Genomic DNA, 12622 nt, shown 5'->3' with positions numbered 1-12622 from the left:
GAATAAATTTACTCAACAAAAGACACATGCACTGAAAACTATAAAACACTGATGAAAGGAGAAATATCCCATGTTTATACACTGTTAAAAAGTCTATACTACCCAAAAGCAATCTACAGGTTCAATTTAGCTCCTATCAAAATTCCAACATTTTTCACAGAAATAGAAAAAATAATCCTAAAATTCATATGGAACCACAGGCCTTCAAATATCCAAAACTATCTTGAGCATAATGACCAAAGCTGGAGGCATAACACTAACCTCAAAATATGTAAGGCTACAGTAATCAAAGTAGTACAGTACTGTTACAAAAACAAATAGGCCAAGAGGATTTAATAGGTTAATACCCAAAATACATAAGGAACAACTCAATAGCAATGAACAACTCAATGTCTTAGAATTGTATCTATAAAATACATGAAGTCTGTTTTCTTATATTGATTAAAAAAGGGCAAAGAATCTCAATTGACATTTCTCTAGAGACAATATACAAATGGCAAAGAGGCATATAGAAAAATGGCCAATAGCAAATTAAAATCCCAATGAACTTATCACCTCACAGACCAGTTAGAGTTGCTATGATGAAAAATACCAAAGATAAGTGTAGATGCAGATGCAGAAAAAAGGAAATGCTTGCACACTGCTGATGGGAATGCAAATGAGCACAGCAATTATGGAAGACAGCATGAGGTCCCTTAAAAAAGAAAGTAGAACCGCCATATTACCTAGCGATCCCAGCAGTGGGAAATTAAACCAGTGTGAAGAAGGGATGTCAGCACTCCTGTGTTCACTGCAGCATTTTTCTTAATAATCAAGGTATGGAAGCAGCCGAAGTATCAGCAACGAATAACTGAAGAAAATGTGGTACACACATAATGGAACGCTATTCTGCTTTTAAAAAGAAGAAAACCTCATCATTTGGGAAAATATGGATGAACCTGGAGGACAATGTGTTAAGTGAAATGAGCCATGCACAGAGGACAAATACCATGTGTTACTGAAATGTGGAATCCCAGAAACTCGAACTCACAGAAGCAGAGAACAGAATGGTTGTTACCAGGTAGGGGGTGGAACATATCCGTGAGATGTTAAGTGACACGGTATCTGTTAGAGGAACAAGTTCAAGAGATCTACTATACAACCTGGCAATTACAGTTGATAACCATATATTCTTGGAAAATCACTATGAGTAAATTTTAACTGTTACCACAAAATAAGTATATGAAGTAATACATGTTAATTGATTTAACTTAGCCAATTCCACAGTATATGCATATTTCAAAACATCATATATGCAGTAAATATAACTTTTGTCAACTAAAATTTTTGAACATATACAAAGCAAAAAAAAAAAAAAAAAAAAAAAAAAAAAACCACACAAAACACTGACTCAATTTTAATCCTTAACAGGCGTACTGGCTGGGCTGTGCTTAGGCTCAGACAGAACTACCACGAGTGGAGCAGGCTGACTGTGTTCTCAGGCAGCCTGGGACCCCTCCCACCTAGAGTACTGGAAATCAGGCCCACAGCCCGAGAGCCCAGGAAGACAGGCAGCAGGCTGGCTTTCAGAGAGGCAAAATCAAGAAGGGAAGGAGTTGACAGGTTTTATCCAGTGGTAAGGCATGATAATTTCATACATTCCAAGTGTCGATTTTTAGAAAGGACAATCTCTAGATCTCAGTTCCAAAAATCAGCTTTGAATTCTGGCCACTTCTACTTACCAGATCTGACTTATTATTTAAACTGATATGTACAGTGCAACTAATAATACTTGCCCTTCTATCATGGTGTACCTTATCTCATCAGAATGTGAAAAAATTTAAAAAAATTATAAGATGAATTTATAAACGGTAAGGTGCCTTGTTATGGACTAAATGTTTGTGAACCCCCAAACTATTGTGCTGAGGTCCAGACATTCCCCCTTCCCGATTGGCTGTATTTACAGATGAGACCTCGGGGGTAAAAAGTGTGTTAAATGAGGTCATCCCCTGATGTGATGAAATTATTGACCTTGTAACAGACACCAGTGATCCCGCTCTCTCTCCCTCTCCCAGTGCATGTACCCAGGAAAGGCCACGTGAGGACATAGTGCAAAGGCAGCCATCTGAAGCCAGGAAGACAGAGCTTACCAGAGACCAAAGCACTTAGATCCTGACCTTGGACTTCATGCCTGCAGAACTGTAAGATAAATTTCTGTTAAAGCCACTCAGCCTGTGGTACTTTGTTGTGACAGTCTGAGCAGACCAGGACATGCCCTGAAATGACTTCAGTGATGGAAAAGAGCAGATAAACTCCAGAGCACTAAAAAGCCATCATCTGCTCACCATACTTGCATCCTTGCTGCAGTTACCGAGCTACTACTAGTCCTTCTTGTCAGTTCCCAAACAGCACAAATAAGATCCTGGGTCAACACTGTCCCTCCAGCACTTCCCGTAGGTGTCAAAACAGGAGAACACAAAGCTCATTCATGCAAAAGGGTGATGTGGTCTGCTCCAAATATTCCCAAAATAAAACCACACACAGAGCACAACTCAATTCCAAAGTCAACAAGTTTTCCTTGAAAATAGATTTAATCTTAATTCAAATTATTAATGATCTGTGTCTGTCCTCCAAAACACTTCCAAAGGTCTCCTCGCTGAAAAAGATTCTGAAGACAGTAAAAGAAAACTTCATTTTTCTTTTATCAAAGGTACATAATCAAAAAAAAAAATGCAACATCTGATTTATCTGCGAGGCATCTGGATCATTGATTCAGAAGGAAATGGAGGGATCATAATCACTGATTTGAAGTCTGAAAAGTTCTCATCTACCTATGTCAGTTAACACTGGTATAACAAGGGAAAATGGCCCTCCAGGGAAAGGTTTCCTTGAGCAGAGGATAACAGGGATAAAATGGGTAGGCGACACCTGCTAGTGTTCAGCTCAAGATTAATAGTTAAGAGTAAAAAAATCAGCCCCCTCTGATCAGTAACTTTAAAAAGGAACTCGTTTTTCTTTCTGGCACTACTGACATTCCCACAGTTCTAGCTTTGGAATTCTAGAAAAAGACAGAGGAAAGTAGAGTGTAGAAACTTCTGGTTTTGTGCCTCCAGGATTGGCACCAAACCCCAGTGCTCACTCGCTGTCTGTGAGGCAGGAGCCCCCCGTGGAGGCAGGGAAGAGCTCCTGCAGAAGGGTCTCTGCTGGCTAGCGGCTGGGCCTTCTCCCTGGGGCAGCACCAAGTACAGGTTTCCTAAGAACCGAGCGCCTACTTGGCCATCTTGCGGATCATGTAGTTGAGTATGCCGCCATTGTGGAAATAAGTGAGCTCCACGTCGGTGTCAAACCGTATGATGGCCTGGAAGGTCTTCCCGGTGTCCAGCTGTGATGACAAGAGAGAGAAGTGGCTGAGGGAGGAGGCGAGACCCCAGGCAGCCTGCACTGCAGCCTGCCACTCCAGGTGTGGGCCACACGCCAGCAACACAGAGGACTGGAGAGGTCTCTGGCCACACCCCAGACCAGGTAAATAAGAATCTGCATTTCAGCTAGGACCCTGGGGACTCCTCTGTGCATTCACGTTTGAGAAGTATTGCAGCAAACAAATGAGATAGAAGAGAAGCATCCGCGAGCCAGAAATAGCTTCTCAGCCAACAGTCTCTAGCGACACTGGGCTGGTATTTCTAAACCTTCTTGGGGGGCCTCCCTGTGGACAGAAGCATCTTAGGTCAGCAGAAGTTTCCTTAAAGCTGTCTGAGACAGCTGGCCCAGCTGCCCACTCCTGATGCAGACCTCAGCACCGGCCTCAGCCTGGCTGGTAAGGCACCTTGCTTGCTCCCTGGGATATGTAACCTTTCACACACGCCCCCCCCCCCCCCCCCCCCGGGGAAATAAAAGCCTGAGGCTCGGAGTGAAAGCTCAGGGAATGGGTGAATATATCTGTTCTTTACATTTTGGTAACTTTTTTTTTCTAGGTGATATGAAAATGTCCTACTCTGAGTTTCCATCACTATTCTTTGGGGGATGGAGTGAGACTGGGAGGAACAAGCAGACAGCAGGCTGATGGATACTGGGAGGCAAGCAAGGAACTTACCATACAATAAACAAATAATAACTCAACAAGTGTCATCCTCGCCAGGCTGTAAAAGTATACATAGAAAAGGTGCTAAGAGGACTCCTAAGGTTAATGTTGTCCATGGAATGATTTTTTTTCCCCCTGTCTACTAAGTTCCTCCTAGAGAACTGATTACAAAGGATCTCTTTTAGTGGGGCTTGGCACAGAGAAGCCTTGGCTTACCTTAACCTGGACATGCATCCGTGGTGTGAGGTTTTCTGGAATGATGATGGTGTATCGTTCCCGTCCTGTGAGTCCCAGGGAGTCTGCGTTCTCACCAGGGAGGTATTCAAGGGGGATCACCCCCATTCCAACCAGGTTACTGCGGTGAATGCGCTCGTAACTCTCAGCCAGGACAGCTTTGATTCCCTGACAAATACAGAGAGTAACAACCCGGACACAGTTCCAACTTTCTCTTTAGATTCACAGCAACTTTACAGAAGACTTCCTAGGACACAAATATTCTCATACCCAAGTTCTTTTTCAGTACTCATCGATCTTTTCCATAATATGTTATCCTCTAGTTATAAGTTATACAATAGTCTTATTTTTATTTGGAAGGCAGAGTTACAGAGAGAGAGAGAAACAGAAATCTTCCAAGTGCTGCTTCACTCCCCAAATTTCTGCAACAATCAGGCTAGGTCAGGTCAATGCCAAGAGCCAGGAACGCCACCTAGATCTCCCACAAGGCTAGCAGGGGCCCAAGCAATCAAGCCACCATTTGCTGCCTTCCAGGGTACACATTAGCAAAGGGCTGGATCTGAAGCAGAGATGGACATAATCCATAACACTCATATGGGATGCAGGCATCCCAGGCTGCAGCGTAACCTGCTGTGCCACAACACCCAACCAAATAGTTAGTCTTAACTGACTGCCTGCAACCTACAGACATGATAGGAGCACTTAAATAAATTCTCATTCCATTTCCACCAACCCGGGGACACTGATGTTACTACTGTCCTCTTTAGTCAGTCAGTGGCATTTGGAATTCACATCACAAAACAACATAAAGAAAATTATCTTTCAATTTTTCAATTACTATAGGTATATCAGCAGATACAAAAGGTTTAATCAAAAAAAGCAACCTTCAAGGGTGGGCATTTGGCCTAGTGATTAAGACACCCACAACTGAAGAGCCTGGGTTCAACAGCAGCCTCTGGTTCCTGGTTCCAGTTTCCTGTTAATACGGACCCTGGGAGGCAGCTGTGATGGCTCAACTAATTGAGTTCCTGCCACTCAAATGAGAGGCCTAGATGGAGTTCCTGGCTCCCAGCTCTGGCCCCAGCCAAAGACTGTTGTGGGCACTTGGAGAGTGAGCCAGTGAATGGGAACCCTTCTTCCTATCAAATAGGTAACAAACTTTTTTTTTTCCTAAAAAAGGCAACTTTCAGAACATACTACAGATAGAGTAAATGATCACCTACTATGTACTGCTTGTTCCTGTTTCAAGGATCAAACTGTATTGAATGGTTTTAATATTAAACCTCTAGAAAGTACATTTTATTGGTAATCTATAATTGGCAATCTATAACAATTACCAATAAAACAGGGTTAATTAGAACTTCCCATTTACTATTAACATTAATTATAATAAGGTATCCTAAAAGATCTCAATAGCGAGTGTGCACTTAAACATATAGGTTCTGGGATACTATGGGCCCCAGCTCTCCACACAGCACTTCAATCTCTTACAGGAACCATGTATGTGGTGGGAGGGGGCTAGTGATGCTTACAAGTTTTGAGAAACAGGACTACACATCAGTGGTTCTCAAATTCTGCCGCATAACAGAACAGTCACCAGTGGAAGTGTTGAAAATCGTGATGCCTAGGCCTTTCCCTTACCAATGAAACCTGTCTGGGACTGAGATCCAAACACAGGTCTTTTTTTTTTTTTTTTTTTTAAAAGTCCCTAGGTTTTTCCAAATTTGAGAGCCACTGCAGGTTCAAGACAGTATTTTGTAGAGATGTACATATGAGGGTACTTCCAAAAGTTCATGAAAATGAAATTAAAAAGTCAGTTTTGGTTCAAAAAAGTTATGCATAGTTTTTTCTTAGTATGCATTTTCCATGAACTTTTCGAAGCACCCATGTATGTACATCTTCACATATGCTGACTCTGGGATAACCTATATTGTGTGGTAATTTATGTATGTGTGTGAATGTACATTATGTACAGGAATGCTTTCTACACACATCTCCATCATCCCTGGCTGTGGAAATCAGCCACCCATTCTCCCCTCCATGACAGTGCAGACCAGCACTGCAGAGTGGCCCAAGCTGGACTGGGCAGCTACGGAGCAGAAGTACATATGGCTGCCTGGACAGCCAAAGCATACAGCAGTTCTGCAGACTGGTCTGACTCAAGTCACCCTTTGGCGCCAGATGCTAGAGCTCCCCTCCCGACTGCCCACTGCCCAGGTCTCATTTCTGCTATCCCTCAAACCCCTTCCTAGCCTCATTCTGTTTTTCTTAAATTTCTCTGGTTCCCTTTAGCGATTTCCAGAAAAGACAGGTCTATGATCTATTACCAACTAATCACAGACTTTCTTTTCTTCCCCACTTAGAGCAAAGTAACTGATAAAGAAAAAAAAGGTGTGATGTTTAAAGACATAGTCAGAGTCTGGGTGTCTGGAGGAGGGCCTGCCTGCCAGCCAGCCAGCCACAATTTTATTGTACTTGTGGATATCAACTCGGTGTTTCCTAAGCACATTAAATTGTTTAAGCCATCGATGATTTAAATTGACATCAGCTAAACCATTTTTACCCCATCCTGAGGATTAAAGTCGGGCAGAATTCTTCCCTGCTCTCAGGGCAAGCAAATGCTCAAGATGGGAGGTGGGGGTGGCAGGTACAGTGCTGTGGCTTGGCAGGTGAAGCCATGGCCTGCAGAGCCAGCATCCCATATGAGCGCTGGTTCAAGACCTGGCTACTCCATTTCTGATTCAGCTCCTGCTAATGCATCTGGGGAAGATGACTGCCCAAGTGCTTAGGCCCCTGCACCCACGTGGGAGACCTAGAAGAATCTCCTGGCTTTGGATTGGCCCAGCTCTAGCCATTGCAGCCATTTGGGGAGTCAACCACTGGATAGATGATCTCTCTCTCTCTCTGCGCCTGCCTCTCTGTAACTCTTTCAAATGAATAAATATTAAAAAAAAATGTTCAAGATGTAAAAGCTTCCTGCTTCCTGCACAGTCCCTTCAAAGCAAAATCAAACCCTGACACAGGTACAGGCTCTAAATAGAGCCACCTGGCTATGCAGAGAGAGCTTCCCTTTCTCACCGAGCATCTATAATGTTTCCACAGACAGTGAAAAGCAATTACATAAAATCTATACACCGTTTATCCAAGACACCTGTAGCCTTTTCTCACCAAAGTAACTCTTGAAAAAGCCCAAGCCCCTTCCTTTCTCCCTTCTGTGAACCTGACAGTTCAGTAGCTCCGGATTATTCTTTAGGTTCACCTAAAAACCATGAAACTTCTCCCTGTGCATAGAGACTTCTGGATGGAATTTCAGAGATCTCATAGACCCTCCCCCTAAAACAGACCTATGGAAACCACAGAAGTCCTGGTTGCTAAGATATGAATGTCTGATCTCAGGGAACCACTTTAACTTTCTATTATTACTCTTCACTAAGCAAAAGGAATCCAATCCTCCAAGCAGCAGGGATGAACAAGCACTACAAGCTTTTCAGAGCTTGCTCTTAGACAACATCTTCTTGGAGGGTGAAGTGTCAGACTTCAGGCCTGGGCACCTTCCCAGCTCCCCTTCCAGTTCAGACGGGCAGCTGCCCTCTGGGATGTCTCCGCTTCATACTCACCAGCAGGAAAGGGCCCTTGGCTGCCCAGTCTCGGGAGCTGCCTGAGCCATACTCCTTGCCAGCAAGGACGATCAGGGGATGGCCTTCCTGCTGGTACCGCTCAGCTGCATCAAACACATCAAGCTGAGAAAGAGAAAAGGAAGGTGTCAGAGATGCAAGGGGAGCAGTGTGGACTCCGGGTCAGGAGCCCTGCTGAGCCTGCAGACAGCCAAGTCAACGCAAAGTCAACAGAAAAGTCAACGAATCGGCTGTCTGGGCTAAAAAGCTCCAGTTACTGTGATCTATTTCTTTCATCAAACTGAAGTGTGTGTGTGTGTGTGTAACTGAAATGCCGTAACTTTAAGGCAGTTTTAGAAAAGCATTCAAATCCTACATGTCAGGGAGGAAGGGAAACTAGATCAGGTTTTTTTCTCTTCCTTTGACCACACCATTTTAAAACTAAAACAAAACAACAACAACAAAAGCTGCCCTACCCACACCCGTGTTAAATCACTATGAGAGATTCCATGTAGTTAGTTGGGCAGAGAAGCAAAACACAAAGGTCATGTGTTTCGAAACGATGTGAAATGCAAACTTTTATTAGTCATCCTTCTACATTCAGGTCAAGAGTAGAGACAGTAGAAACATGGATGAAGCACAAATCAATAAAGGAGAAGAAAGGATTAAGTAATTTAAAAATGTATTTATTTGAAAAGTAGAGACAGAGACAGAGACAGAGAGAGAGAGACAAAGAGATAGAGGTCTTCTACTTGCTGGGTTACTCCCTGAATGCCTGCAGCAGGGCCAAGTTGAAGCCAGGAAATGGGAATGCAATCTGCATCTCCCACGTGGGTGGCAGTGAGCCAACTACTTGAGCCGTCATCTGGGCCTCCCACCCACACTTCCATCATTCAATACCTATATTTTTCATGGAATATTTTATTATCCCTGATATTCACTGAACAAGTATCTATTGGATGAGGCCCTGCTGATTATCAATCATCTATAAAGAGTCTGCTTTACAAAAACATAACCAGTTCATTGGTTGTGGATGAGGCAGTAAGTGTGGGAGTGAAGACCACTGACTTCAGACTGGACTCCTTGTGTTTTAATTTCTACTTTCCCACTGTGTGACCTTAGGGAGTTACAGGACCTCTTTATACTTCAGGTTCTCAAGTTAAGACAGACAATTATGGTGCCCGCCTCACTGAAAATTAAACTTTAGTCAATATATGCAACGAGTTTAGGACAGTACCTGGAATGTTAGTGAAAGTTGGCAGAGTTACCCCGCAAGGGGTTAGTTTTCAGTGTCCTTGGGAAGGGAAGTGAATCTGAGGACCTCCCACACTGGGGGACACATTATGGGAGGCTTACATGTCACTCCACTTCATTTTGAGTCTCAGAGCCCTGTGGGGTTGGTATTATTCCTACTTTACCAGCAAGTGACAAGAACCTCTGAGAGCGAAGTAACTGGCTGAGCTATGAGGTGGAGCTGGGACTTGAACCCAGACCTGCAGACTTTCCCCACCTCTTACCACCTTTCACCTGGGAAAAGTGCCAGCAGCAATAGACCAACTCCAAGTGGCTTCTTCAGAACTCAAGCAGGCCCCTAGTAGGCTAAATATCTCTTCTTTTCCTAGTGGATGTAGCAAATTAAATGCTAATAAAATAATGCAACAGCCTTCTTGATCAACAGACACTGTTTTAGTGTGGAGTTTCCCTTTCAAATAACAAAGACTTTTTAGGATCAGCTCAAAAGTAATGACTTAGTTAAACCATGGTGCAGAATCTCTAAGCAAGGAGAGGTTTTACTCTTGACGGTGATAATAAGCCCCTCACTGGGGGCACCTGCAAGAGGGACCCCAGGAAGCCAGAGGTCGGATGGGACTGAGAAGAAAGGAAGCCAACAGCAAAGTCGCGGTGTAAACCCAGCCTCCAAGGCCCAGCAAGGGCTGCTTTCTGAAGGAAGCTGAAGAGGCAATACTCACGGTTTCTCCAGAAGGCAGATGTATAGTCTGTGGTGCCTGCTTGTTCAAAAATCTGTTTAACAAGCGAATGTTGGCGAACGTCCCCCGTGCCATGATGGCATCATTCCCCCGGCGGGAGCCATAGGAGTTGAATTCTCGTGGAGTTAGCCTAAGATCGCAAGGAGAGAAGCTAATGTTAGGGCAAAGATGAAACAAGCTTATACCAAGAAAATAATATTGCACCAACTTAACCATTTTTCTCAATCTACTAAGCACTGTTTTCCAAGGCAGAACAGCTGTTCCCAGAGCTACAACTGAGGGCAGAGTGAGAAGTGGGCTGGAGAAAGATGGAAATCTATATTCCCCTGGGATCACTTGGAGTTTTTCAAAACTGGATAGACATGTCTGGAGGAATTGTAAAAAGAATATTTAAATTAGCTTTGTTATGCAGTAAAGTAGTCTGATTCCAAAGACAGCACCCGAAATGTGAAATACTGGCTTCACTCACTCCATTTTTGCCTTTAGTCTTTCCTGTCTCACTCATACTACTTCTACTTACCCTCTGTTGGTTAAGTAGCGAGCAGCAGGGCTATTTCTTGCAATATTTCCAGCTGGAGAGATGTGGTCCGTCGTTACTGAATCTCCCAAATTTAACAGCACATAGGCATCCACTATAGATTTAGGGGGCTGCAGGTCCAAAGTCTAGCAAAGAATACAAGTCAGCATCTACCCAGGTTTTCCCCACCCAGTCACCAGGGGATTCTCAACAGTAGTGGCCCATGGACCTCAACCACAATGAAGTAGGCAGGCACACAGGTTAAAATTGATTAGATTTGTGAACTGGAAGACCACGCCTTCACCACTCCCCTGTGTGACCTCATGCCCCTACCTGCTGCCTTTGCCATGCCCCTGTGTGGCCTCATTCCCCTACCTGGCCACACCTGGGTGCCCACCAGCAATCAGGTTAATTAACCACTCTTAACCACCTCAAGTCAGGAGGGGGCTTGCTGTAGCTCTGTGCCTCCAGGGCGCATGGCCTTCTGGCCACGTGCTCTAGGCTTCCTGGCCCAGATACAGGCCTAGATGCTCTTCCACGTGGCTGGTTCCTGGTGCTTGGTATGAACCCCTATTTATCTCTCCTAAATAAAGCTCTCACTCTCCTATGCATCTTTCTCACTAAATAAAAGCTTAAAATGTAACATGCTACCTCGTTTATCTGTGCTGGTGTTTAGAATTCTTCTCTAAATATTAGGCAAGACCCTCTTGGGTTTATTAATATTGGGGATTTAGTAATAAGCCCATGGTGAAATTGTATGGCACCCCAAATCCGGCAGTACATGTGGCACTCTGGATAGCATTTCTAGGGAACTTTAAGGGGCCACATTCCAGTGTAAATTTTAGGGGGTCTTCTCCGATTGCACAACCACATAGAATCTGTGACCAGAAAATGTATGCTCATTACACCCAAATAGCCCAGCTTCCCCAAAACTTCCCCAGGACAAAGGTTTTAATGAAATAGGTAGTCAAAGTGTATGGAGTAACAAAGTAGATTTGAGGAGGAATGAAACCCTTGGAGGAACTCCTTTTGTCAAGAAGTAAAAAGACATACCAGGTTTTCAAAGAATGGTGGTGACTTAATGTATGTGGATTTGGGATTCCAGAGATACAGCTTATCTGATGGGGCTGCTAAGGCATTCCAGCTTGCATTCACAGTCTTTAAAAAAAAAAAAAAAAGGCAAAGAAAGGCAAATGTAATCACTTTCCATTCCAAGGAAAATTTAAATATGCAAACACAAAACTTTCAAGCTAAATGGTATGATAAAAACAGTTTTTATTCTAAGTAGTCAAATAAAAGGGCTCTTTTTACCAGGATATCCTAATTTAAAAATGCAAATACTCTATTTGGGCAGCCGCAGGGAGGGCAGCCATGATCCCCTCCTATGGATGCACACCCTCAGGAGACCACAGAGAGTGGACAGGACCATCAAGTGCCCCTGCCTTCCAGCTGGCTTTTCTGAAGGAAGCCAGCCACCAGGCTGTGAGCTGAGAGGGGACCCAGGCAGCACAGGGAGGACTCCAGCTATTAGCCAGCAAGGGACTGAGCAGCTTACTTAGCCCAACAATGGCAGGTGTGGGCCTGAGGGGCTCCTCCTCTGGTTTCAGGCCCAGATGGCGGCTTGATGGGAGCCTGCTGAGGGCAGAGGTACCCAGTGAGGCTGGACCTGGATTCCTGACCCAAAGAAACTGTTAACTGACTAATCTTCAGGGTAATGTGTTGCATAGCAATAGACAGAGTATGTGTACTTATAATAATAAACTTATGAACTAATAATAATCCAAGGGGAAATTATTTACTTTGAGTAGTTTGGGAAGTGGACCTCCAGGTCACATAGACACTGGATACTGCAAAGGACAGCTTCTATGCAGGTGGCTTGAATTCACTCCAGAGGTCCATTACCTTCAGCTTCTGGAGAAGGTATGCAACTCAAAGCCTGCCAAGCTCCCTTTTCCCAACATGCACCATGGGAGGGTGTAGTGCATGAACACCACACATATTTACCTCTCTTCCCTCCTTTAAAACCACCAGCCCTGGGGAGAAGCCCTTGGGCATCTTAACGCAGAGAGCAGGAAAAGGAATAACATCCAAGTGCCCCAGCCATTTTCTTCTATTTGTAAAATGAGCGCACACATGCACACACACACATACTGGTTTTGGCTGTTCTGTATTGCCTACTGAATGGCTTTTTTTTTTTAAGGCATCCAAACAG

The 12622-nt window shown here is 44.0% G+C and overlaps 1 protein-coding gene across 3 annotated transcripts in view; it reads right to left on the bottom strand.

The window, feature by feature from the left end:
• Window positions 1-2551: 2551 nt before the first annotated feature.
• ACO1 (aconitase 1) overlaps window positions 2552-12622 on the bottom strand; it is a 60901-nt gene continuing 50830 nt past the window's right edge. For 2 of the 3 annotated variants that reach the window (XM_008248341.4, XM_008253164.5), the window contains 6 exons: window positions 11464-11568; window positions 10414-10556; window positions 9876-10023; window positions 7909-8031; window positions 4274-4459; window positions 2552-3361 (listed from right to left, as the gene is read on the bottom strand). In XM_008248341.4, coding sequence (XP_008246563.3) covers window positions 3248-3361; window positions 4274-4459; window positions 7909-8031; window positions 9876-10023; window positions 10414-10556; window positions 11464-11568 — 819 coding nt within the window. In that variant the 3' untranslated portion in view covers window positions 2552-3247. 3 annotated transcript variants of the gene reach the window in all.

This window comes from Oryctolagus cuniculus, chromosome 1, assembly GCF_051225735.1.
Source record: "Oryctolagus cuniculus isolate XC-2025 breed Fujian yellow rabbit chromosome 1, ASM5122573v1, whole genome shotgun sequence".
Classification (NCBI taxonomy): Eukaryota; Metazoa; Chordata; class Mammalia; order Lagomorpha; family Leporidae; genus Oryctolagus; species Oryctolagus cuniculus.
The sequence above is the reverse complement of the archived record's forward strand: the minus strand, read 5'-3'. Positions and strand labels throughout refer to the sequence as shown.